General features: G+C 52.0%; 1 protein-coding gene across 1 annotated transcript; it reads right to left on the reverse strand.

The window, feature by feature from the left end:
- Nucleotides 1-22,480, reverse strand: sh3rf1 (SH3 domain containing ring finger 1). Its single transcript, XM_018733161.2, has 12 exons — nt 22,106-22,480; nt 20,346-20,719; nt 14,247-14,522; nt 13,418-13,513; nt 11,646-11,918; nt 8,154-8,264; nt 6,428-6,555; nt 6,037-6,207; nt 4,582-4,841; nt 2,786-3,075; nt 2,377-2,699; nt 1-2,291 (listed from the first exon to the last, which is right to left on the reverse strand). Exons 2-12 carry the CDS (start codon nt 20,655-20,657, stop codon nt 2,123-2,125), a joined length of 2,409 nt encoding a protein of 802 aa, XP_018588677.1. The 5' UTR covers nt 20,658-20,719; nt 22,106-22,480; the 3' UTR covers nt 1-2,122.
- Nucleotides 22,481-23,616: the final 1,136 nt, after the last annotated feature.

A 23,616-nucleotide genomic window follows, 5' to 3' on the forward strand; every position in this document is an offset into this window, starting at 1 on the left:
TGATAACACTACATAGTTTGTGGTAAGTCGCTTTGGAAAAAAGCATCTGCTAGATGAATAATATGGTCTGCAGTAACGAAGCAAGAACTGGGGCTTGAACCAACAACCTACCTCAGACCAGACCTCCAAGAGGCTCATTACTTGCTTATAGACATACAAGGTTCAAATGCAGGAAATGAGAGAGACAAAATAAAGAAAAACCAAAGAGGAACTTGTAGCTTTATTAGCATCATGGTTGTTACAGGCTGGGTGGGGCCATCCAGTCTGGTACTGTACATCCCTCATGCACATACAGGACATGCAGCGGATGCCCTGCTCACGATCGGCTGTCTAGTAACACTGGAGAAACGCAGCAGAACGAAAGAACCAGAGCAGCCCAGCCCAGCGCTTTCACTATGTTTACTACGGTCAATTCCTACAGTACCCCCTAGACTAGCAACCATCTGAGACAACGACCACGATGACAAACGCCCCTCACTCTTTCTCTGCAGTAGTGCCGCCTGCTGGACCCCCTGACCACTGCTTGTGCCTGCAGCCTCACTGTTGCGTCCCACGCGACATGGACCGTGGCCGCAGTGCTGACCACAGGGTTCTCCTGGGAATCGGGCAGTGTGCCTGCCACACCTCACTGGAGTTTTGGCACGGGGGGGCGGGGCATGTGGGGAGCGTGTCCACCTCAAAGACCAACTACTACAGTTAGACTTCTCACCACACATTGTGCTTTAAAAAACAAAGAAACGGGCCGGAACCCGACTTCCTGCCGGCACCGGCCCACGAATTCAAGTCTACGATAGTTCAGTTACAAACGTTGGGGTAACAAACAGGGGGGGGAAGTAGAGAATCAGAGAGAAAATGAGCAGCTAATCAAAGACAAAACACACTGTCTACAATGAGAACAAGGTACACTTGGGTACAGGAAGAACAGAGAAATCTGCACAGCGAGAACACTCGTGTGTTCCATTAACGGGCAAAAGATCGTGTTCAGCACATGTCAATCGCAATATAGTGCACTCCAGCTCCCTGATTTAAAAACAACTGTTGCTTGGTGACCGATTCCATCCCATAAAGATGAACAATGTCCCTAACCTTGGTACAGATCACTGACACTCAGGAGCTGTAAACACTGTGGAAGGGAGTTGAACTGAGGCAGTTCCACACACTGCTCTGTCTCTGTGGGCTTGGAGGAAAACAGGTGACGTTCCCTTCACAGCAGAGAAGTTTCAAACAAAGGAGATACCATTAGATACGAATGAATAACAGAAATACACGAAAAAGTGTTTCTTCTAACATTCGTAACGAGACCATTTGTAACTTGAAGAGCCCGTATACAAAGAAAAGTAGAATCTGCCTACTCTGACAATCGGTGCACGAAATATCAGCTTGAACCAAGTGGAGAACACCTCAACGCCTCCTCCACAGGTTCCGTTGTGAACATAAATAGAAATATATTAATTTTACTCTTCAGGCCAGTACTGTGACGATTACATCAATCGCCTCCTTTGGAACTAGAACTCTGTGGTTAGCGATGCTGAGAAGGAAAGCAGCTGTGATTGTGGCTTCATCCAGCACCATCTCAGAGCTCGAGCCCACAAGTCCAAGTGAAGCAGGAGTGACTGTGGAGTGTTTCCTTTCCACCCTCTCTCCTTCATCTTTATCAGGGTCAGAATGATGAGCGATGTCTCTCTACTGATGACCTCAAGTTGAACTCTACGTGCAGCTCATATGGACCAGAGTCACCATGCTGAAGGGCCAGCAAAACTCAGACAGCTGCACGTCGATGACATCACTGCTGACAATAAGCGCTCATTCGGATGGAGAGAGACGTAGTGCTGGAGCATCAACCTCAGCATGAGACTCATTAAGGTCTTACATGTGGAGACCTTTGTGTCCACAGAGTAAAGTGGCAAAGAGCTGGAGGCACACGGTTCAGTGTTGGTCCAAGACATACATGAGCGGCCAGTAAGGAACCGTTGCGGCAAAGGGTGCCATGCCCTACAGTTGCTGCATCTTGCCCAACAGCTCTTTGCTCTCTAGACTTCAGTTCTCAGTCTTTCAGTCATTAAGGCAGCCTGTGGACTGAGAGCCCAGGCACTCGAAGCGAGTGTGTGCATGTGTGCGCGTGTCAGAGGCTGTCCACAAAGCTGCCCGGAAATAGCCCCGTCCTGCCATTCCTCTGCAGCGTGCCCTTGAACCAGCCGTCCTCCCGTTTTTTGTGCACGAACACAATGTCTCCCTCCTTCAGCTCGAGCTCAGCCTCACTCTGGGGGGGGTACGACACCACCACTCTGTACCTGAGAAAGGGACGGATTGTTAGCACAGTGTGCAATGGAGCTGCAGCGGCGGCAGCAGCAGCCAATTCACGTCTGTCCACCTTACCGCTCGCATAGAATGGGCCGGGCGTCCTGGTGCAGGAAGGCGAGCGAGGAGCAGGGCTGGCGAGGTGGGGGCGCAATGGGGGCGGCAGCCTCCAGGGCGGCGCTCATGCGTTGGGAGGGTTCTGGGGGAGCCATGGAACAGGAGGATGACGGCGGTGAAGGGCAGGAAAAGGTACCAGGGTCCTGCTCTATGCCCACAGCCCCCTGGGCCAGGTCGCCGGCCGCCTGTTCGCACTCCAGCGTGGGTGACGAGGGCGGAGAGGAACGCAGCTTCTTCTTGGCGGAAGAGCCAGAGAGCAGCTTCAGCAAACCCTTTTTCTCCTTCTGTGGGGTACAGGGACAGTGAGTGGAGCGCATGGTCACGGTGATGGTCACAGAGAGTGGCTATGAACTGCTCAACTCGACCTCACCTTGGTGTCCCGGTCCAGGCGGCAGGCCGGGCTGCAGGTGCCCACTGAACCATTGGCAGAGAGGCCACTTCCGGGACCAAGGGGAACGATGACCGCAGCCACTGGCCTCGAAGATTCACCTTCCAGTGACGCAGCACTCACATTGGGTGGGGTGAGGGAGGTGGCAGCACAGCCCAGAGGCACGCCCCCTCGAACTGGGCCAGGTGGCTGAGTGGGCATGGTCTGTGGCGGGAGGTGTGCCTGGACAGGTGTGACTGCAGCAGTGGGCCGCTCCTGGCTCTGATTTGTGGCTGGGGGGAGGAGGAGGAGGGTCAGCTGACATTCCCTTCAAATGATGAGGGCAGTGCAGTACGGTGAAGTATGGAGATAACACAGTAAGGAGGCCTCCTACACTCCCCATCTTTTTCCCTGCTCTAATATATTGTTACACACACAAAAAACCAGTGGATGTGAGTTACTCTCCGTTAAGTACTCTGACATGACTCACAGGGAAACTAAGTGTGAAAAAAATAAACAGGGACTAGAAGTCTGTTAACAGGCAATAAAAGGTTCGGAACACAGCTGTTCCTATATTTGCTGTTTAGGTTCTGAAAAAATCTCAGCTATAGGTGGTAACAAGTACTTTGTAAAACTGATGTATGCATGAAATTTGAGCTTCGTGGACATTAAAATTAATTTCTACTGAAAATACAAATGAGCAGTGTCAAACTCCTGTTCAGTGTCACTGCTGACTGATCCCACAAAGATGAACAACATTGCTCATCCTGGTACCGATGACTGACACTCGGGAACTTGAGACAGGAGGTGTAAACATTGTGGAAGGGAGTTGAATTAATGTGGTCACATACTGCTTGGATGCTCCTTACTGTCTACCAGCTCAGAGGATGAACAAAGATCAAGGTCAGTCCTCAAAAAACAAACTTGAAAATGCATCTGAAGATTTATAACTTGACTTAAACCAGGAACCAGCACAAACATAACTTGCAGAATATTCACTTATTTATTCACTTATATGCTTTTCTCCAAAGCAACTTAGAATAAATACTATGTAGTGTTACTAGTCCACAAGCCTTATTCACCAAGGTGACTTAAATTGCTAGATACACTACTTACAACGGGTCACTCATCCATACATCAGTGGAACACACTCTCTCTGTGTCACTCACACACTATGGGGGAACCTGAATAGCATGTCTTTGGACTGTGGGAGGAAACCCACGCAGACATGGGGAGAACATGCAAACTCCACACAGACCGAGTGGTGATCGAACCCACATTCTCTCACACCACCCAAGGGCTGTGAGACAGCAGTGCTACTCACTGTGCCACCATGCTACCTGCAGCTGTATAAGCAGGTAAGAAAATAAGATTAAAAGAAAAAAAAAAAAAAGAAACTGGTCCAAAACAGCACCAGTGTGAGAGAAATGACAAACACCACAGCAAAGACAGAAAGATCAAACAAATCCATGGATATGATGGGCAGTCATCTGCAATCCTGTCCACTGTGATAATCTCTCTCTCTCTCTCTCTCTCTCTCTCTCTCACACACACACACACACACACGATGCAAGTGCTGGACAATGAGTGGGACCTGCCGCCTATACAAATGAAGGTTACCAAGGTGACAACAGGAGGCTGCAGTTTCGTACTTGTCCGGGAGGGTGGCTCACAGCAGGATGTGAGGACAAGGGACTGAGTTCCACCCTCTGCTGCAAAGAGTCCCGAATGTGGCTCTTGCCTACGACTGTACTGGCTGCCCACTGTGAAGAACACACCTGTGTTTTGGTGGAACTCACCTGCCCGGGCTGCGTTGCGCGCCTGGTTAACTGTCACCTGCCCACTCACGTGCATCAACACCTTGGGCTGCTGGCTGGCCGGGAGGTTGACAGCAGGTGTTGGGACCAAGGGAAGGGGGCAGGGGGTGGGCACCTGGGCAGCACTGCCCTCTGGAACCACTGATTGCCCTAGAGGTGAGGAGGAGCTAACAGTCAGGCTCCGCCCAACCTGGACAACCGGGGCCATGGGAAGCTTGGTCTGGGTCCCGCCCGAGCCGGTCCTGAGGAAAAGGGCGACACACATTCAGGGTGCAAACTGCAGTAATTTGGTCCTATGACGTTCTGGAGCCGAGGACCATCATTGTGAATCCCAAACGGACAACCTATTTATACAGCTGGGTAATTTACTGGAGCCATTTAGGCTAAATACCTTGCTCAAAAGTACTACAGATAGAGGTGGGATTATTGGTTCTTATATTCCAAGATGTCGTCTTTGTTCATTGGATGCGGGTTACCTTAAAGTACCTGTGATCAATAAGACCTCAGTAGGAGGGAGTGCCTTTAGCTATAGAGCACCTCAACTGTAGGAATAGTCTACCAGTTACTGTCAGAAATGTCCCGTCAGTCTCAGCCTTTAAATCCAGGCTTAAGACTTACATGTTCACTCTGGCACATCACTAAGCACTGTAATTCTTGTTGGTTGTGCTTTTTCCCTTTCTGTATTAACCTCTCTAATTTCTTTAAGTCATCATTTACTAACAATTTCTCTCTTGCATTGTTTCCCTATAATATGACCTAAAGAAGCTGGACATGATACCAGCACCTCATGTGGACTGAAGCTGATAACCGCCTTCCATGATAAACCAGACATACCTATGTGAAGTGGGACGTCAAGTTAACACTCACCTACAATGTTATTAGTTGTAAATTGACTTAAGTCTATTAATTTAGAATGCCTGGGGGGCAGCATGCCCCACTGGTACTTAGACCCCCCAGAAATTCCCCCCCTCCTCTCCCTTGACTTTCAGCTGGGATTTTTTTGTTCCTTTCCTCTATAGCCAGTAGGTAAACTTATAGCTTTAACAACTGCATCAATAATGCTGTAATTCAGTATATAGCCAGCTACTTATATTAGTTTATCCCTTGGTTCAGCACTGTGTCACTGTGTGAGAAGAAAGCTCTATGATATTTAAACCTATGGCTTTCAGTACCAAAGGCAGCAGCTCTAGCCACTATGCTACCAGTGTCTTTTGAACTTGTACTCAACACTAAACACACTGTTCTCTCCCACCAGGGGGGTTGTGTGTCCAACAGTCAGTGAGAATGTAAGCACTTTGTCTTGTGTCTTTTAGGGCAAAGCAGGACATGTATTTAGTTGTTGAGGAACACCCCACTGTGTGTGTGTGTGTGTGTGTGTGTGTGTGTGTGTGTGTGTGTGTGTGTGTGTGTGTGTGTGAGAGAGAGAGAGACTAGGACCTGGCGACAGGGGCCATGTAGTTGCCAGGGAACACCCCAATCTTGCCCGTGTGCATGGAGGTGCCCTTGAACCAGCCATCCTGGCACCTCTCAAGCACAAGGAACATCTCGCCCTTGCGCAGCTCCAGCTCATCGTCCTTTCGAGGGTTGTAGGGGAACATGGCCACATACCTGTGGGAGAAGCACAACATACTGCTACTTCAGGGGCACAAAATTACCCACAATGCACCCAATACACAGGTGCCCTGGACATCCAAGTTTTGGCACCAAAACCATAACACTAGGGGAGCAGCTGGTACCACAGCACCGAGTGTTTCCAGGTTCCTTGCTGTACCCCTCCTCCCTCTCCATTGTAGGCCAGGTGCCCCTCCTGCTGCCCCCCACGACTCACACAGTGGGCCGCTGTCTGCTGCTCTGCTCGCTGCCTCCAGGCACAGCTCTCTGTCCACCAGCCAACGGAGCAGCAGCTCCTACAGCTGAGGCCATAGGGGGAGGGGGTGGGGGAGGGGGGTGCCCATCCTATAGACACACAGCAAAACACAGCATTACACACACTAATTGGATCACAGGTGAGTGTGAAGAGAAACTGCAGGGACAGCTCTCAGAGTGAGAGAGGGAAAGGTGTCAGAGAGCACCCAACTCCTTCTGCAGCTGCTATGGCAACCATAAACAACTTTTCTGCTCGACCTCCGTTGCCCCTGCACTCTTGAACTGGTGCGTCTCAGTTCAAACATGCTGGGTGCAGTGAACCCCAAGCAGGAGGGAGGAGTTCAGAAACACAAACCTCTCAAGGCAACTAATGTTCCTTCTCAGCGGAAACCCTCTAAATGAATTTTGAAAGTGACTAGTATTTAGTTGACACCTCTATGCAGAGTGACTTAGTGTTACACTACAGTAAAGCACCTATATGCTGTACAGATGTGAGTGACTAAAGTGTAACACACATAGCCACACCCACACAGCAGAGTCACCAGTCCGCATGAACCCTATATCTTTGGACTGTGGGAAGGAATCCACACAGACATGGGGAGAACTTGCAAACCATGCAGACTGAGCTGGTATCAAATCCATGTCCAACAGCACAGCCCACCTGATGTTAATGTTCTTCGCAATTCAGAAACTTTGAAAAGTACAATATGGGATATAAAAAAGAGCCAATATCATCTTGGTGCTTTAAAGAGGACAAGGAGACCTTGTACATCAGGGTCCCATGTGCTGACAAGCTCTGCAACAGCAGGTAAAAACATGGTGAGCCTAGGAGATACGAGCACTTGGTTCACTGTGCAGGACTCTAGAAAAGCATACATAAACACTGACTGAAACCGCTTGTCCCGAGCAGGGTCACAGTGAGCCGGAGCCTAACCCAGCAACACAGGGCACAAGGCTGGAGGGGGAGGGGACACACCCCAAGCGGGATTCAAACCCCAAACCCAAGCAGCAGGCAAAGGCCAAACCTGCTGCGTCACCCCCCCCCCCCGAGCAACAAAGCACTGAAAACACAGTACACTGCCCGCATTCACCTACAGCTCTTCTCTATATAGTATCAGTCATTTATCCCAAGTCACACAAAAGGGTACCGACAGCAATGTGGTATGGAGCAAAGCGAACTGCAGGAGCGCAATGCCACTGTCATGCAGCACCTCAGTGGGCGAAGCATGGCAGGGGCTGTGTTCACACCATGCCTTGAACAGAGAGGGATGGAGGAAGGGGCACCACACCATGTGTCACCTTGGCCTTAAAAGCGCTCTGAACCTGGCACCCCTGCTGCCCAGCCAGCTGTTTGCATGTCGCTAGGCAACAAGCCACTGTCTCAAATGTAGAACTGGTTTAGCCATGCGGTTTGGCTGCACCACATGGAGTAAACAAGTGCCAAACACAAGAGCAGCATGCAATCATACAGGCTGCTGGAACACCGTGGGTGTTAACATCAGCCTGTGTCAAAGCACAGGAGCAGTGTGACCAGGTCTTTGGTGACCCCTTGGACAGCACATACGGTAAGTGGTGCAGGCACATGGGTGGATGGAGACAGGACAACTTGTGCTTCACACCGTGGCATGCACAGCCTCTTGGCCTTACCCTGCCTGCTTCTGAAGGCACATCACAGGGTCGGGTCTTACCACAGGGCCTGGCACGTAGCTGATGTCTGTTGGGAAGGTGAAGACTGTCGCTGTGGTGACTGGGCTGCTGGGAGGGGGAGTCACAATGAGCCCCGTTGTGCAAATGTGGACCTGTGCAATGGAAGAGATGAAAGCAGGTGAAGAGGGTCCCTGCTCGGGGGGGGTGGTCTCCTCCTGCACAGCTGAGACACATCAGCAGCAGCACGGTGCAGCACTGCGGAGCACCTGACCACGTTCTGATGTTCTGGCCACAGTAGCGCACACACAAAACAGTGATAAATGGCATCAAAAGGGCTGCAAACTGGATTTTTACAGCAGCAAACACAAGCATGATTGTATTACTGCTATAAAATCATTACCCAATGCAAAGGTGGCACAAAACAAGCCAATTAATGCAGTGGAAAAAGTGAACTGGGAACACTCATACCGAACACCCAGAAGGCCCTTGATGGAGCTGTGATCACAGACCAGCTCACTGACTTGGGATGTTTGGTTAAGGATGGAACCCAAGTGGTCCTCAAAGTGTGACAACACTTGAACGCAGCTGTCATGGTGTGTGGGGAGTATTTCACAGGCACCTGACAGCACAGCGCAGTAGTGCTCTACACTTCGGCAGTAGGGTTAATCAAACCCAGGGTTCTCTCAGTGCAAGGAGACTGTGCTAACGGCTGCTGTCTTTGAAAGAAATTGAACAACATCGGTTTCAGTGGAGGTTCACTGAGGACACTGCAACAGGAATGGTCAATAGCTGACCTTGCAGGAAGTGTGTGTGCGTGCCCATGTCAGAGCACATGAAAGCACCTGGGCCTCCTGACCACTGGACTCCGCAAGGCAGAAAACGGCACGGGGTCCCACAACAACGGCTCTGCGAACAAGAGCCACGCAAAAGAAGTGAACCTTCCGGAAAGGGTCTTTGGGGGCATCTACTTGTTAAAACACTGGCTTACAAATTGTTACTTTCTAGAATGCCCAGGAGGGGTGGGCAACCACTGGCTCGTGGACCCCCAGAGGTTTTTCCTTCTCCCTCAACCTTCAGTTGGAAGTTTTTGTTCCTTTCCCCGGTGGCCAGTAGGTATACTTACCTCTATAATAAATTCTTCATTATGGTAGCCATTAGTTGACTGTCTTCTTTGTTTGTATCAATTTTTCTTGCTGTATGCCTGTGTTAAAGTGCTGTGTCACTACGTGAGAAGAGCGCTCTATAAAAAAATAAAAATATAATAGTAATCTCTAGGAAGAACTTTTCTCAACAAAGACCCCATCAAAGCAGCTTCATGGTACAACTTCCTGAAACTGCCACTAGCAATAGAAACAATGAGGAAGTATTAATTCACCCTGTCATGCGTGAAAGCCCTACAGAGAAATTTCTGGAAAAGAAACAAAGTTAGGGCCGTTTCCAGCTCTATGCCTGTTTTGCTGAAAGGCTGCTTGTTCCAGACAAACTGCAGTAAAAATGCACGCTCGCGCAGACCGCAGGACATCAGCAGCTGCTCAGCCAGCGTTTGGCCCATTGCAGCTGCGACCAGGTTGCAATTGAAAGAACGTCTACGCGGCACTCCAGTCAACGCGGCCCTCTGTCTGAGGCCTCGTTTAGCCCTCCTGCTACTCCTCTTCCTCCCTGTCAAAGCCGTGGTGCTGTCTGTGCCGCTCAGCACTCCTCCCTTTCCCTGTGCCCTGCAACCAAACAACAGCTGTGATCTGTTGACATTTCGGTGTTGCCATGGAAAACCCGGAACAGCAGCTGAAACGGCACGGCTAAACGGAGTGCGATTCTCAGAGCGTTAGTGATGGCGATCGCCCGCTGGCAGAAAGGAAGGCTGGCCTCTGGGGAATGGCAAAGTCACAGCACTGCTCCATCAACATTTTGGAAGGAATAAGGTGCCCTTGTTACCTTTTTACACAAGTTTTCCATTCAGCACAAAGCAACCGCAGTTTAGCGTTAACTCGGCCTCACTGTGTGTAAACAGAGTAGCTGACGGAGCACGAGTGTGAGCGTGTGTCAGTGAGACCGTGAACCGCAGAGTGACGCAGTCAGGGAACGTTCTTTCCATTTCATTCTAACCATGATGTTACTCTGCTGCCTTCTCAACATATTCATCCAAAGAGCCCATCTGTACAGATTGTTTAACACTGCAGTTCAGCCTGAGTGCATGCTGTAGTGGAATTATTCCCCGTGTCCCTCAGAGCTGCTGAATTCCATCCACATAGAAGGATGTCAAACCCACCTCTAAGTCACTTGTCTCCTGATCTGCTGACAGCTCCATCAATGAGTCCAACGCCATCTGCTGCAATTATCTATGTATTTTCTATCTGAATCTCTTCTATAGGCACTCCTGGAGGGATGTGATCCAGCATCATGGTGGTGTTTGTCCATAGCCTGGTGTCTGCCTAAAGGTCTTTGTCTGTTGCTGATGACCTCCGTCTGTCAGAGTTAATGTAAAAGCATTTGCGTGACAGCCCTGTGCAGACATTACCCTAACACTGCACGCTTCCTAGTTAGGGTCCTTCCCAGAATTAATTGTATTTCACTATTTTTGCCATGAAGTTGTAACCCATCCTTTTATAGTTTTTTTTTTTTTTTTTTTTTTTTTTTACTCCGAAGCAGTTTGAGAAGCTACTTTTTAAAAGCACTACATATATAACAATACTAACAAGGCAATTCTAATTTCCATTATCACTCAATCTCTCTCTGCTGAGCTATAAGCAATCAGTTGCTATAAAAAGTAAATCAAATCACACAAAGCCATTTGCGATAATACTTAACAGTTGCATACATTTCATCAATTCCAACTTTAAACTGATAGGTAAGGCTTTCCTTTACCTTATAGCTCAAATTTTTTGCTTGACGTTTATTCATTTAGCTGATGCTTTTATCCAAAGTGACTCACAATGTTAACGTAGCAACAATTATTTACCCACTGGGGTAATTTAGGGTATGCTTGAGAAATGTACTTACTAAAGTGGAAGGTGGGATTTGAACCTACAAGCTTTGGGTGCAAAGGCAGCTGGGCACAGCACACAGCTATGACACACATGAGTAGGAGGAGCCACAGTCCACAAGGGGGCTGTTCACTATCACCAAAGCATGTTTTTTGAACTGAAATAATCTTATGTTTGTTTCTAAAGCTTTTTGCCTTTCATTGATGCACTTCTATTTGCTGCGGTTTGGGAGAGAGCGGTCTGCTAAGTGCAGTATGCACACGTGTTCAAGCATACAGCACACAGTGCCTCTTAGGACTTGACCCAGTGAACCCTAATTTACAAGTCTCTGTCCTTGACCACTACTCTACTTGCAGCATGTCCAATCTTTGCACGTGACCATCAGTGCTTTGCGGCCAAGCTCACCCAATTAATAAAGTGTGCGGAAATCTGTACCGGAGCGACTGAGTTGAAGTACCCTGCTCAGAGGTACGACACCAGGGCCCCTCCTGGAGTTCCCTTTGAGCAAGTAAAGGAGGAGGAAGCGGCAGCGAAGACGGGCACCAGACCCACCTGTGAGGGTGCACTGCAGGACAAGCCCCCTGTGAGCTCCCCGATGCGGGCTGCGGCCGTGGGGTTGCTGGAACTGATGAGCACAGGGCCACTGATCTCCATGGAGTGGCGCTGCGGCGGGGCCTGTGAGGCTTTGCCTGCTGTGCTCAGCGATGTGAATGAGTGGCGCTTCTTGGCGTTCTTCTTGGCCTCGCCTGTGCGCTGGGCTCCTGGGTCAGCCGCTGCCTCAGAAGCCTTGTCCAGTTCGATGAGCTGTCGGGCTGCAGAGTTGAACTGCGGAGTAATCACAGCAAGAGGAGTCAACTGGAGCAGTCAGTAAGGAGGATTGGTAACATTTACAGTAGGTCCAAAAGGTAGGTAGGTTGCTGGTTTAAGCCCCAGTTCTGCTGTGTTACTGCAGACCATCTACATTTATTCTTTAGACGCTTCTCTCCAAAGTAAGATCCAGTGAACACTGTAGTGTTAACAGCCCACACCTCATTCACCAGGGTAACTTACACTGCTATGTACGCTACTTACAACAGGTCACTCATACATACATCAGTAAAGCACTCTGACACAGTACGGATGACAAAGTCACCAATCTACCTGAACAGCATGTCTGGACTGTGGGAGGAAACCAGAGCACCCAGAAGAAACCCACAAGCAGAAGGACATGCAAACACCACACAGACTGAGTGGAGACTGAAACCACGTCTTCTCGCACCAACCAGGCGCTGAGGAAAAAGCCACCAAGCTGCCCAAAGCTCATGCTCCAGGTGAGGACAGTGACGGTGCCAAAGAGTGTGGCTAGCATAGCATGAGTGGTCAAAGGGAGGGGTCAGGGAGACCCCTTTGACTGCTCATACACTGAGATGTACATACATTGCAGTTGTATATACAGTCGTATTGGATGCTCCCAATGTACGTACACTGTGTACAGACAATGTATACACATTGGGAGCGTCCAATGGATGTGGCCAATGTGATGGACCAAGGAAACACAAAGGCTGTGGTCAGCATGAGGGCTCAACAGAAGTGGGTCAGCAAGAGGTCAGTTGGATGGGCCAGGGAAAAACAGATCAAGGGGGTACCAATGGGAAAGGTCAGCGAAAGGTCAACAGAAGTGCCCAATGGGAGGTCCAGTAGCTGTATGCAACAGCATACTGAGGAGCACTTTAGATGGGTGTGGTCAGCAAAAGCATCCAATGGGAGCAAACCGCGGGAACAAGAAGGAACTAGCAGGAACGTGGACTCTGCCAGCACAGAACAGGGCCCGGCGGCAGCACACAGCCAGGACACACCTGTGTGGAGAAAACAGGCCTCAGCGCGTGAAAGGAGAGCAGCTTGCCTTTGCCGCTCTCCCATTGGCTGTGCGTCGGCTGTCGGGGCTCTTCGGAGACCGCCCCCACGAAGGCTTTCATCTGAAAATCTCACCCCTTCCTTTGTGCTCTCACACACAGCTCAACTGGAATGCTTTTATGCTTCAAGTCATGCAAGGAGTCCTTAAAAACAAGCTCTCACTGCAGGGGGGGCTGCCTGCATGCAGTTTTAATACCCTGGCTATTATTTTGGTGGTGGGGGGGGTGTCCATTTATGAAGTGGGGTAAAGCGCCAGTCAAGCTGCCAGTCACATACATGGCTGAACCGCTGAAATTCTACAAAACACACACGAGTCTGAGAGGCACTGTGTGCCAAACTTGCCCATAGACTGGCAGCGTTGTAATTTTGCTGTTAGTCTGAAGGATAGAAGGACCAGTACCTGAGCCACATGACCTAGCGGACACACTCACCTCAACGTAAGAGATGGGGAAGATGCCAATTTTGTCTCCCAGCATCCCCTCAGCCCAGTTCTCGTCGACTCGCCGAATCACAGTCAGGATATCATCCTAGATAAAAACCAGACAAAGAGGAATCCTATCAGCTGCGGCAGCCTCCCTATGGTCTTGCCGAGGCCCGCAGGTGGGGTCGGTCTCTCACACACGCGCACGCACGCACGCGCGCACGCACGCACGCGCACACGCACGCACACGCACACGCACGCACACGCACACGCACGCACACGCACACGCACACTCTCTCTCTCTTTAAAGGAGTCCAAGTGCATCGCAGGGTCTTAGTGATGAGCAACGAGAGAAACACATTAATACCAGAGTCCTTCCCCAGCAAGGTCAGATCAGTTTAACAGAGATGTGCGGATGCACGCACGCAGGATGCTGTCAGTGCAAGAGGGTTTAAAAGCACAAAGAAGTATCTTCACCACATTTTGAGCAATTAGGGACAAGTTCAGGGTTTGGGGGGGCAGGAGATGGTGGTCAGGAAGAAGCTCCCCAAACATCAGTGTCTCCCCAGCGCGTCTACGCCAAACACCACCAGTCCAGCAACAGCTGCACCCTGAACACAGTCCATGGAGGTTTTAAACAGACTGGGGGTGCTATCGACACTTGTTCACCCAGCTGCACCCCCATCCCAGCAGGACAGTCCCAGGGGAGTCACACTTTTGCCGCTTTTCTCCTTTAGTGTCATCCCAACACAACAGCGAGACACTAGAGCACACAGTGAGGCCACTGTGTATACCTCGGTCGAGGTGGCTTTGGAGGCGGTTGCACCACAGTTACTCACCTTAGAGAAGGGCAGGCAGTCCTTGTCAGCCTCCTTGTCCTTGAGCTCAAAGTCGTAGAGCGCCTTGCACTGCGGCGGTGGCTGCGGCAGTGGCTTGATCACCTGTACAAAGTTGGTGGGGAAGAAGCCATGCATGCCGGCCAGCTCACCATGGTACCAGTTCTCATCCACCTGCCGTCGCAGGATGATGACATCACCCTTAGTGAACTTGAGGTCACCAGGTTCCTTCCCATCATAGTTGTAAAGAGCCTTGGCACAGGGCAGCTGGGGGATACCCTGTCAGGGGATGGATGGGGCAGTTACTTTGACAATCAATGGTCTTATCAAGGGGAGGGGGGAAAGAGTACAAAACAGGAAAAGGAAGGTACAGCTGTATTTACCATGTTTTGTTTTATTTACAGCATTTAGACACCTCGTGTTCTGCAAATCCTGCATGTTTCTTTAAAATGAGTGGGGACGGGGGGATTTCGCTTGTCGACAACTGGGAAATGCAAACAGGGTGCATTCGCAGGGTTCGAGAGCCCCCCTCCCCAGACACACACACACCATGCTGTGTCTGAGCCACTCATGGATAATTCAACACCACTGAGCCTCCTGCCCTGCCCCCCCCTCCTAAAGTCAGCCCCATGCTCATGCCCATCCCCCACCATGAGGAAGGTTGCATTTCCCAGGCCCCAGAGCGCCACACACAGGCCTTGTCCCACACTGCCTGACTTCCTACACTGCTCTAAAGGAGCCATGTATGTCGGCACTGAGCGTCCCCCACTGGCTCCCCACTCTGCTGGACAAAAGCCACCATGGAAGCTGCTCCCCCTCAAAGGGGCTCATTGATATGCCCCCTCAGGGCCGCCCTTCCACAGGCGCCCTTTTCAGAGCTCGGAGGCGAGGCACTCCGTGGACTGGGTACCAAACTCCTTCCCTAGCCATGGGGACGAGGACACAATACCACGGTCTGTCCTGGTCCAAGTGCCGCCCGTTCCAGCTTCTGCATCTCTCGCTAACGGGGTCTGATTTCCTTTCAGCAGGGAGCCGGAGGACCCCCGCACTGGGGGAGAACAGGACTGTGGTGCCCTCACGATACCTCAGCTCACCTCCATCTTCACTTTAGCAACAAGGAAAAGCCAGAGAGAGAGAGAGAGAGAGAGAGGACTATTAACACACATACACAGGTGTAAAGTGCAGTGTGAACCAGGCAGTGGGCCCCTTTAAAGGTAAACCTTGCCACAGCAGTGCTGTACCACACACCACCCGCTCCTCCCTACTTGGGTGTGTTGGACCCGAGACCAAAGTTCAAGCTCTTTATCACTCTGGGAATAAGACAGGAGTGAATCAAGAGCACAGACTAGACACACACACAGAAAAGCTGACTCCACCCACAGGAAGACACACCAGGTGCGTGTGAGATCACAAGTGATAAAACACATGGTGCTGAGATACAGCGGATGAGCACATGACCGAGCAGCAGCGAGTTCTCGGACCAAGATGGGTCTCGACACCTCCTGTGGCATGGCGCTGACCTCTGCAAGGGGAGGAGTGTCTCTCAGGGAACACAAGATGACTGCACTTCAAGCTCCAAACGTGGTATGAAAAAGTCAGTGAAGCAAAGACACAGGACGGCAAGTGCAGAGGTAACCTCACAGAGCAAAAACCAAGAACAGAACGCTGAACCCGGACAAAACGTCCACATGGCTGACAAACATGCTCAGGAGGGCCGCGGTCAGTCACATGATGGCCCCTCCTGATATACGGTGGGGTCCAGCAGTTCAGGCAGTTGCACGTGGAGTCTTGTCCCCCTCTCTTCTTCCCACCTCAAAGACGACATCCGTCACTGAGACCCCACGGAGGCAGCTGGGACCCACACCAGCACCCCCTGGAGGCAACACAGGGCACCTGTCCATGAGTCTCAAGAGCCACCAGCACCACAGTATGTGGTAAAAGCAAGAAGAAAGGAATCACAGTAAATCAACTCAGTGTGTTACCTGCAAGACAGACAGACAGACACAACAACAACAGAACAGAGAGAGGGTGTGCAGAATAACACTGATGTGCTGCATCACTACAGCCACTGGCTCCTCACTGCGGTTAAGTAGATTTTCAACCTCGGTGACCACATGTACAGAGTCCTTCCAGAACGTTCTGAGCCGCACTCCCGTCCTTAGAATCAACAGCAACCTGCCCACTGTCACCTTGATCAAGTGCATCCATCTGGCTGCTGCTCATCCTCTTACTTGTCCTCCAACTTCTCCAAACATCACCTTCTTGCTAGGGGACCCCGACCTCCCGCCCTTAAAGGTTTTCAGGTTCTCTCTTGTCCTGCTCTGTGAGCGTGCAGCTCTCACACCCACATGGCGTTACTGACAGCTCACCCAGAAGTGCACTGAAGGCTCTGCGATCAAACCCAAGACTAAGTGACAGAGCACTTCCTGCTCCATGCAGACACCCCCCAGACAGTGTACTGAAGCCACTGAACTGTGCCCAAACGGGACTCTGCAGCTATGGAGCTATTTATGGGCTCTGATTTCCTCTTCACTCAGAGAGTCACGAAAGCAGAGAACTGCCAACCTACGGGAGACACACTCCTGCCGTCGGCGCTATTTTTAAATCTGCTCACAGCTTTGTTTCTCCCCTCTTTGTTCTCGCTCCGCAGAGTCAGAGGATGACGACACAAACAAGGCGAGCAGACATGAAAGGTGTGTCCCTCCCTCCATGGGCGTCGACCCACACGGACTTGGTGCCCTGTGGAACGAGGCTCCGGCTTCAACTCGAGCTTCCGGAAAGCCTCACCAATGCAGGCGTGTCTCAGAGGCTGGGATCCACAATTGTCTGCCTGCCCTGCACTGACGCCTACACGCTGCTTGTGGCACCGACCCAACACCCCCCCCCCCCCAGAAACCTGGGGCAGCCACATCCACCAGCTGTTCCCCTATGACCAAGCTAAGCTTGAACTTCCCCTTAGTTCGCTCATCACTGCATGCTGCTCCCTGACCACCCTGGTCTCCAAGGGTCCCCAGAGCAGCTGGAAAGCAAGGCTACAGTGTGCGCTGCCGCTTTTCTACAGACACACATGCTTCTGGGGCTCTCCTCCTCCCACCCGCAGGAGAACCTGAGGAGGCCGCTCCACATTGCGTCAGTAGCGCAGACGGAGAAGGGACAAGTGCTTTCTGTGGATGGCAGCGTACATTATTAATATCGCTAAAAGTCCGCTTCATCCGCAACTCATACAAACATTTTATGCAACACTTGTACAAGTGTGTGTTCAGCGCTCTCCTCCTGAGATACTCATCCAAACCACATGCCATGGGAAAGGTGGAGACGTTCCTGTGAAGCTGTGCTGGGGAGGTGGGGCTCTTTGGAACCCAGGGTCACACTCAGCCGAGCATGTGGTCGCGAAAGGGTGGAGCTCGCCCAGCAACGCGAGGGCCCTGGTGAGGGACCCTCCTCTTACACACCAGCGAGAATCGCCATTAGTGCCGATGCTGAGCAAACACACCTTGATCCCTGCAGAGCGACACAGTGTGTTCCGGGAGCTCAGGAAGGCCCCCCTCCAGCAGCGACGCTCATGCTTCACGAGGCTTTTTAGACACATTGTTAGCGGTCCAACAAGTCTCCTACGTGACAGTAGAGAGGGTAAAGAGCTCAGTAATGTCTGGAAATTAATATAAGTCACTGTCTGCTTGTGCCAGTCTCAGGAGTTCCAGAACTTTCTTGCTGCCCCTTGTGTCTTCAGCCAATCAAACACGGAAATGCTACATCAACAGCTTGGTGTCAGGAGTGAATGGGGCGCAGGGTTGAGTGTGGAGAGCGCACATGCACGCGCACAGTTGTGAATGCATCCCAGAGCAGCGCTACTGATTCCCAGGAAGTGCTCCACCGTACCCCTCACAGCGAAGAGGACTCTAGCCCATGTACAACACAAGGGGAGAAAGCCACAAGGCCTTAGCGCAGAGAGCAGGGCAGTGCTGCAGCTCTTCCTTCAGCTGTACCCATGTAGTCTGAGCATTCGGGGGAAGACCATGACGGTCAAGGATGACCGCACAGTACTGGCGTGCGAGAGCAGGCAGCCTACTGGCTCAGGCCTATGGCGATGAGGACAGAGAAGGGATTCGACCAAGCTGTTGCCTGTGCTATCCCAAGCTCCTCCTCGCACTGTCTGCCAAAGGGACAGTGCAGGTATGCATGTGAGACAAGCCCCACCCCCAAAAGCACCGGCAGGAGGGCTTCCCTATGCAACGAAACCTGATGTCACACTGAAACTGCAAGGAATGAGTAGAATCAGAAACAACGACAGAAAGAGGACTGCTGATGGAAGAAAGCTGCCCACCCGCCTCAACACACACAATGGAAGAAAACCACGCAGACACCCAGTCGCAAGACAAACACACACAACACCTGATCCCACCTGATGAGCCTGCATTGCACAAAAATCTGGGAAAAGGGGCTGTTGCCATGGTGCTCAGGCAAAACAAATACATGTCTGGTATCTGCTGAGAGGAAGAGGGATGACACCCCCCCAAGGAGGACCACACACAGGTGAAAAGAAACCAACTCCCCGAGGAGAGGGGGGTTGCACACAGCCCAAAGGTCACATCTCAAAAGGCAACCTATCCCACCATCAAGAGTGTCAGCAGCCTTCGACTGCAGAAAAAGGAAAGTTCTAGAAGGGAACTCAAACACACAGCGACATGGAGCCTGGAACTGGGGTTGGAGCTGGAGATTAACATACAACAATATTTAAAAAAAAAAAAAAAAAGAAAAATTTTAAGAAAGCCATTAGAGATCTGAATGTCCACCATCCCAGGTTGAGAACACACACTACGTGCATTGCCATAGTTACCTGGAGGTCGTAGCCTCGAGGTTATGGCAGCGGTGCAACGTGCAGGTTGCCACAGGCCCAGGGTCCAGCGAGGATGGAAGGGAGAGTGAACAGCACCCAGGACCTCACCGGGTTAAACGGGGTTTGCTCATTCCGCAGGGGGGTCAGCAGACACCCAACCAATTCAAAAACAAGGAAACTACAGAAAACACTGGTCCCATTCAAACAAGCAGTGAGCGACCCACGGGGAGGGGTTATGGGCATGAGATCAACACCACCATGACCCTTCTGTCTGAGAATGTATTTGTGCGCACGTTCGTACCTGTGCCAACACCTGTGCAACAAGCCCAAACCCGCTGGCCCGTCGGCCGACTGAGCCACTGACTCCATAATTAGTGCAGCGGGGGAGTGGGAGGGAGCGCAGGGAAAACAAAAACAGGAACTTGAAATTACAGTGGGAAAAGACACAATGAGCAGGACTCCCTCCCAGAGGCGGCACTACGACCCCCCCAGACAGCACAGGTCGCCACGGTTACAATATAATCACCCCATCTGGTTCAAATACCCCCCCAGGGCCTGCAGTTACACAGCTGGAAGTGAGGAACCACTCAGCCAATTCAGAGAGCTCCCCCCAGGGTAACCACGGTAACGCGACCTGGCGCCGCCCCTCGGGGGTAGCAGGAACGCTCCAAGGAAAACCACGAGGTGAAAGTGTCATGACCGAGACACAGAAGGGCGTAGCGTTGTCACACAACGGAAGCCAGTACACACCAAGAGCTTGAGGAGCTGGCTGAACTTTCTGGAACCACCCCCCATCCCCATGTGAGGGGCTGTGTCTCCTTTACTCTCCCTGTGTGTTCAGTGAGACAAGCCCAAGGGATCTGCAGCACAGTGCCATTCAGTCAAGATCCTCTGTGGGGCGCTCTACACAGCACAGCAGCCCTCCTCAACACACATCATCACGATAGCAAGTTACACACACAGCCACTGTTCCCAGTGTGCAATGACAGCTTTCCTCAAGTAGTCATCCTGGTAAGAATGTTCCAGAAGGCAAATGCCTGGTGACTTTTGCCTGCCCTGACACTGCTCACTGACACATGCCCTGCCCACCCCCAACCGGCATCTCCTCCTCACAAGGTGTCCACGTGAGGCCTCAGTACAGACAAAGCTCACTTTGCTTATGGGCACACAGCAGCCCGTTCCCACCGGAGTAATTCACGTAGGTAAGGGGCCAGGTAGAGAGCAGGACAGAGGAACGGCACGGACTGAGCCGACCCCTCACTCACCCTGACCGGGGTCGTCTTGGCCTGGGCCTTAGGCTGCTGTCCTGCCAGGAGGCCCTGCTCGCGGGGTCGGCGCGGACGCTGCCGGATGCCGTCCAGCAGACGCACCAGCAGAATGTTGCTGGGCAGCTCGTCGACAGCGGAGGGCGCCAGCGTGCGGCACTCGGGACAGCGCAGTTCGCCACGGGACGCCACGATGCCCGCCAGGCAGCGCCGACAGAATGTATGCTGACAGGGCAGCACCTTGGCGGAGGCATCCAGTCGCTCCAGGCACACCGGGCACTCCAGCAGGTCCAGCAGCGCCGACTCGTCCATGGCGCGTCAGGATTCGGAGTCACGGTCACGGCAGGCGCTCACGTTACCACCATGCTGCTTGTCTGTGGGAACAGAAACCAGGAAGGTCACTTGATGGCACACGGTGACACGCTGACACTTTGCAGGGAGGAGCGGAGACTCAACGAGAACACATTCCAAGTCCACCTACAAGGTTGCAGAGTCACGCAGACACATCGCACCCCCACCCCCCAAAAGGCATCCCGCCCCACCGGGGCAACAGCGCACGCCGCACACAAATGAGCTGACGGACGCACGGAGCAGCGAGCCGCGCATCGCAGGGTAAGAGAAGGAAAACGCTCTGGTGCTAGTACCGGCGTATTTTCGAAAGAAGAAGCCAATCGACACAGCGCTATACAGCATGAGCAGCTATATAAAACTGCACACTGGGCCTGCACTGTGAGCACAACTGGGGCGGGACCCCTGAGATATGCCGGACCCAAGCATCCTTCCTCTCGCAACTCGGTCGTTTTGAACGTAGAACATCTGTCTCCTTAGGTAATGACTGTGCTGCAGGAGTGTAAACTGGCTCCGCCTCCTGAAGGAGGAGTCTGAGGGTGTGAGCGTGTGAACACACACACACACACACACACACACACACAGAAATGAGTTACAGTGCGACACACCGTACGTTTCCCCTCTCGCCACAATCATTGTGAGCACGGGGTGCATGATTAGTTCAGTACCCTGCTGTACCGGGATTTACCATGATACAATGCAGTGCTGCATGGACCCGGCAGGAACGCTGTCCTGGTGCCGGACGCAGAACAGCAGCGTAAATACAAACACACACAAACACGCACAGTGCTGACGGATGGACGAACGGACAATGTAACTAAGTGTAACTAATAATATAACGCAGTCAGTATCGGTAATGAAGTCCCACGAAACAAAATTCGGAATTGACTGGTAGAACTACTACTACTACTACTTTTGCTTTTTTTCTACCAAAGAAGGTCGCAGTTGAGGTTCGAATCCCACCTCCTTGTACCGGCCACCGGGGCCTAGCAGGTACTTACCTTAGGTTAAGGCCTCCAGTAAAAGTTACCCCGTTGTAAACAGGTAAATAAACAAACATTGTGAGTCACTTCCGGAGAAAAAGTCCGATAAATGAATAAAAGTAACTGTAACTGACGGTGTGTGAGTGTGAGACTGAGAGGGAAGGAGGAGAGAGACAGAGAGACACAGACAGAGCCGCTCCGGCGTCCGGAGGTACAAAAATCGCCTCAGCCCGTCGAGGCTCCACTAAAAAAAGTGTCCGGAAAAGAAGAGACACAAATGGAATGGCGCCACAAACGAGGCCCAAAAAAGTAGCGGGACGCGACACACACACACTGCGCTTAGTTGGAAGAGCCAGAGCAGAGCAAAGATTGAAAGAAGAAGAAAAAAGAAAGAGCTAAATCGTCCGAAGAAACAAAACAGAGACCCACCGTCCTGTCCTCGGGCCGCCTCTCTCTTCTTCTTCCTCCTCCTCGTCCTCGCGCTGCTGCCTCGCGCCGGCGGGACCGAAGCGAAGAGAAGCGAAGCGTCCGACGGGTTCCACGAGTCAGACGGAGACACGCGAGCCGAGCGTCCGCGCTGCGAGTGCGAGTGCGCGTCCCCGTAGGCACGCCATGGCGCGCGGGAGCGAGCGCGCGGGGGTCGCTCTGTCGATCCCGAGGGGTCGGTCCTGAGAGACACGCCCTCCGCGAGGGAGGAGACTGAGGAGCGGAGAGGGGGGGGCGGGGGACGTAGAGTTGGGTCCGAAGCGGATGCGAAGTGAAGCGCAGCTGGGAAGTTGTGGGGTGGGAGGGGAGGGGAGGGGAGGGGAGGGGAGTCGTCGTCGTCGTCGTCGTCGTCCCCCTCCTCCCCGTGGCGGACAGCAGCCCGCGTCCCACCGAATCCCGCTCCGGTTTAGCTCACGGCTCTGTGGGCTTGGGTGACCGGAGCGCGCGCACACCTGGTGGATCAAAGGTCACTCACACACACGGAGACGTGTAGCTCGGCGCGTTTCGCCAGCACGTGTCGTGTGATCAGCTGATGAGACCTCATGACTGCGCGTCAGAGCTGGGATCACAGGCCCCCCTGTGTGTGTGTGTGTGTGAGAGAGAGAGAGAAAGAGAGAGTGACTCACACTCACACCTGTATGTTCACTGTACCCACGAGCTGAATGTAACACTCCTCCTGTGCCACTTTGTCCCACTTGTACTGCGGGAGTCGAACCCCTTCTGTCCAGCCACACAGCGAGGGTGGCGCTGCCATCAGGCCAAGTGGGGCACAGCGCACTTCCCTCTCCATGGCAACCGTCCCCAGTACTCCCAGTCCGCAGGAGAGATGAGCCCCATGCTGTGGAGGGCCTGCAGGAGGCACAGGGGCGGGTAAGGGGTATGGGGTGGGGAGGTTCTAACCAACCTATTTCTTGGCAACTGGGGAACAGGCCAGGCCAGGCCAGGCCCACCCCCCCCGCACACGGCGAAAGTTACCAGGTAAGTTCTTTTTAATTATTTATGTCTGGTTTAAGCCTTGGGGCATGTTTTTAGTGTTTTAAAGGTTCTGCCATGTGGTCCTTTTATTAGTTGGTCTTATTGATTTTTGTTTTATTTAAAATTTTATTCTTGGCATGGCAGTTTTTAGGATTAATTTATTGAATAAAGATTTTAATTACCAGGAATGGGGAAATTTATTCCTGTCGAGTTGGACAGCATGCCGAACAAGACACCCTTGGTGGGCTGGTGATCCATTCTGATCCGTTGAAAAAAAATAAAAAAAATAAAAAAAATTCTTGGCAACTTGCTGGCGCTCCACTGCATCGACAACACGCAGGAAGCTCATTCGCAATGCTTGAACCCAGGGCCATGGGCAAAGTGGGGCATGCACAGAGGGGTTCAGCGCACCCTGTGTGGATAGGCAGCTTACTGAACATCCAATTCCATTTGTTCATGGACTCTGTCCAAGCTGCGCT

This window comes from Scleropages formosus, chromosome 9 (assembly GCF_900964775.1).
Source record: "Scleropages formosus chromosome 9, fSclFor1.1, whole genome shotgun sequence".
Classification (NCBI taxonomy): Eukaryota; Metazoa; Chordata; class Actinopteri; order Osteoglossiformes; family Osteoglossidae; genus Scleropages; species Scleropages formosus.

Coding starts and splice junctions, on each gene's coding strand:
- sh3rf1 (XM_018733161.2), bottom strand. CDS start 20,657: ATGGACGAGTCGGCGCTGCTGGACCTGCTGGAGTGCCCGGTGTGCCTG. Junction 14,523..20,345: donor CCAAGACGACCCCGGTCAGG/GTGAGTGAGGGG, acceptor ATCCCCTGACAG/GGTATCCCCCAGCTGCCCTG. Junction 13,514..14,246: donor ACTGCCTGCCCTTCTCTAAG/GTGAGTAACTGT, acceptor GTTTTTATCTAG/GATGATATCCTGACTGTGAT.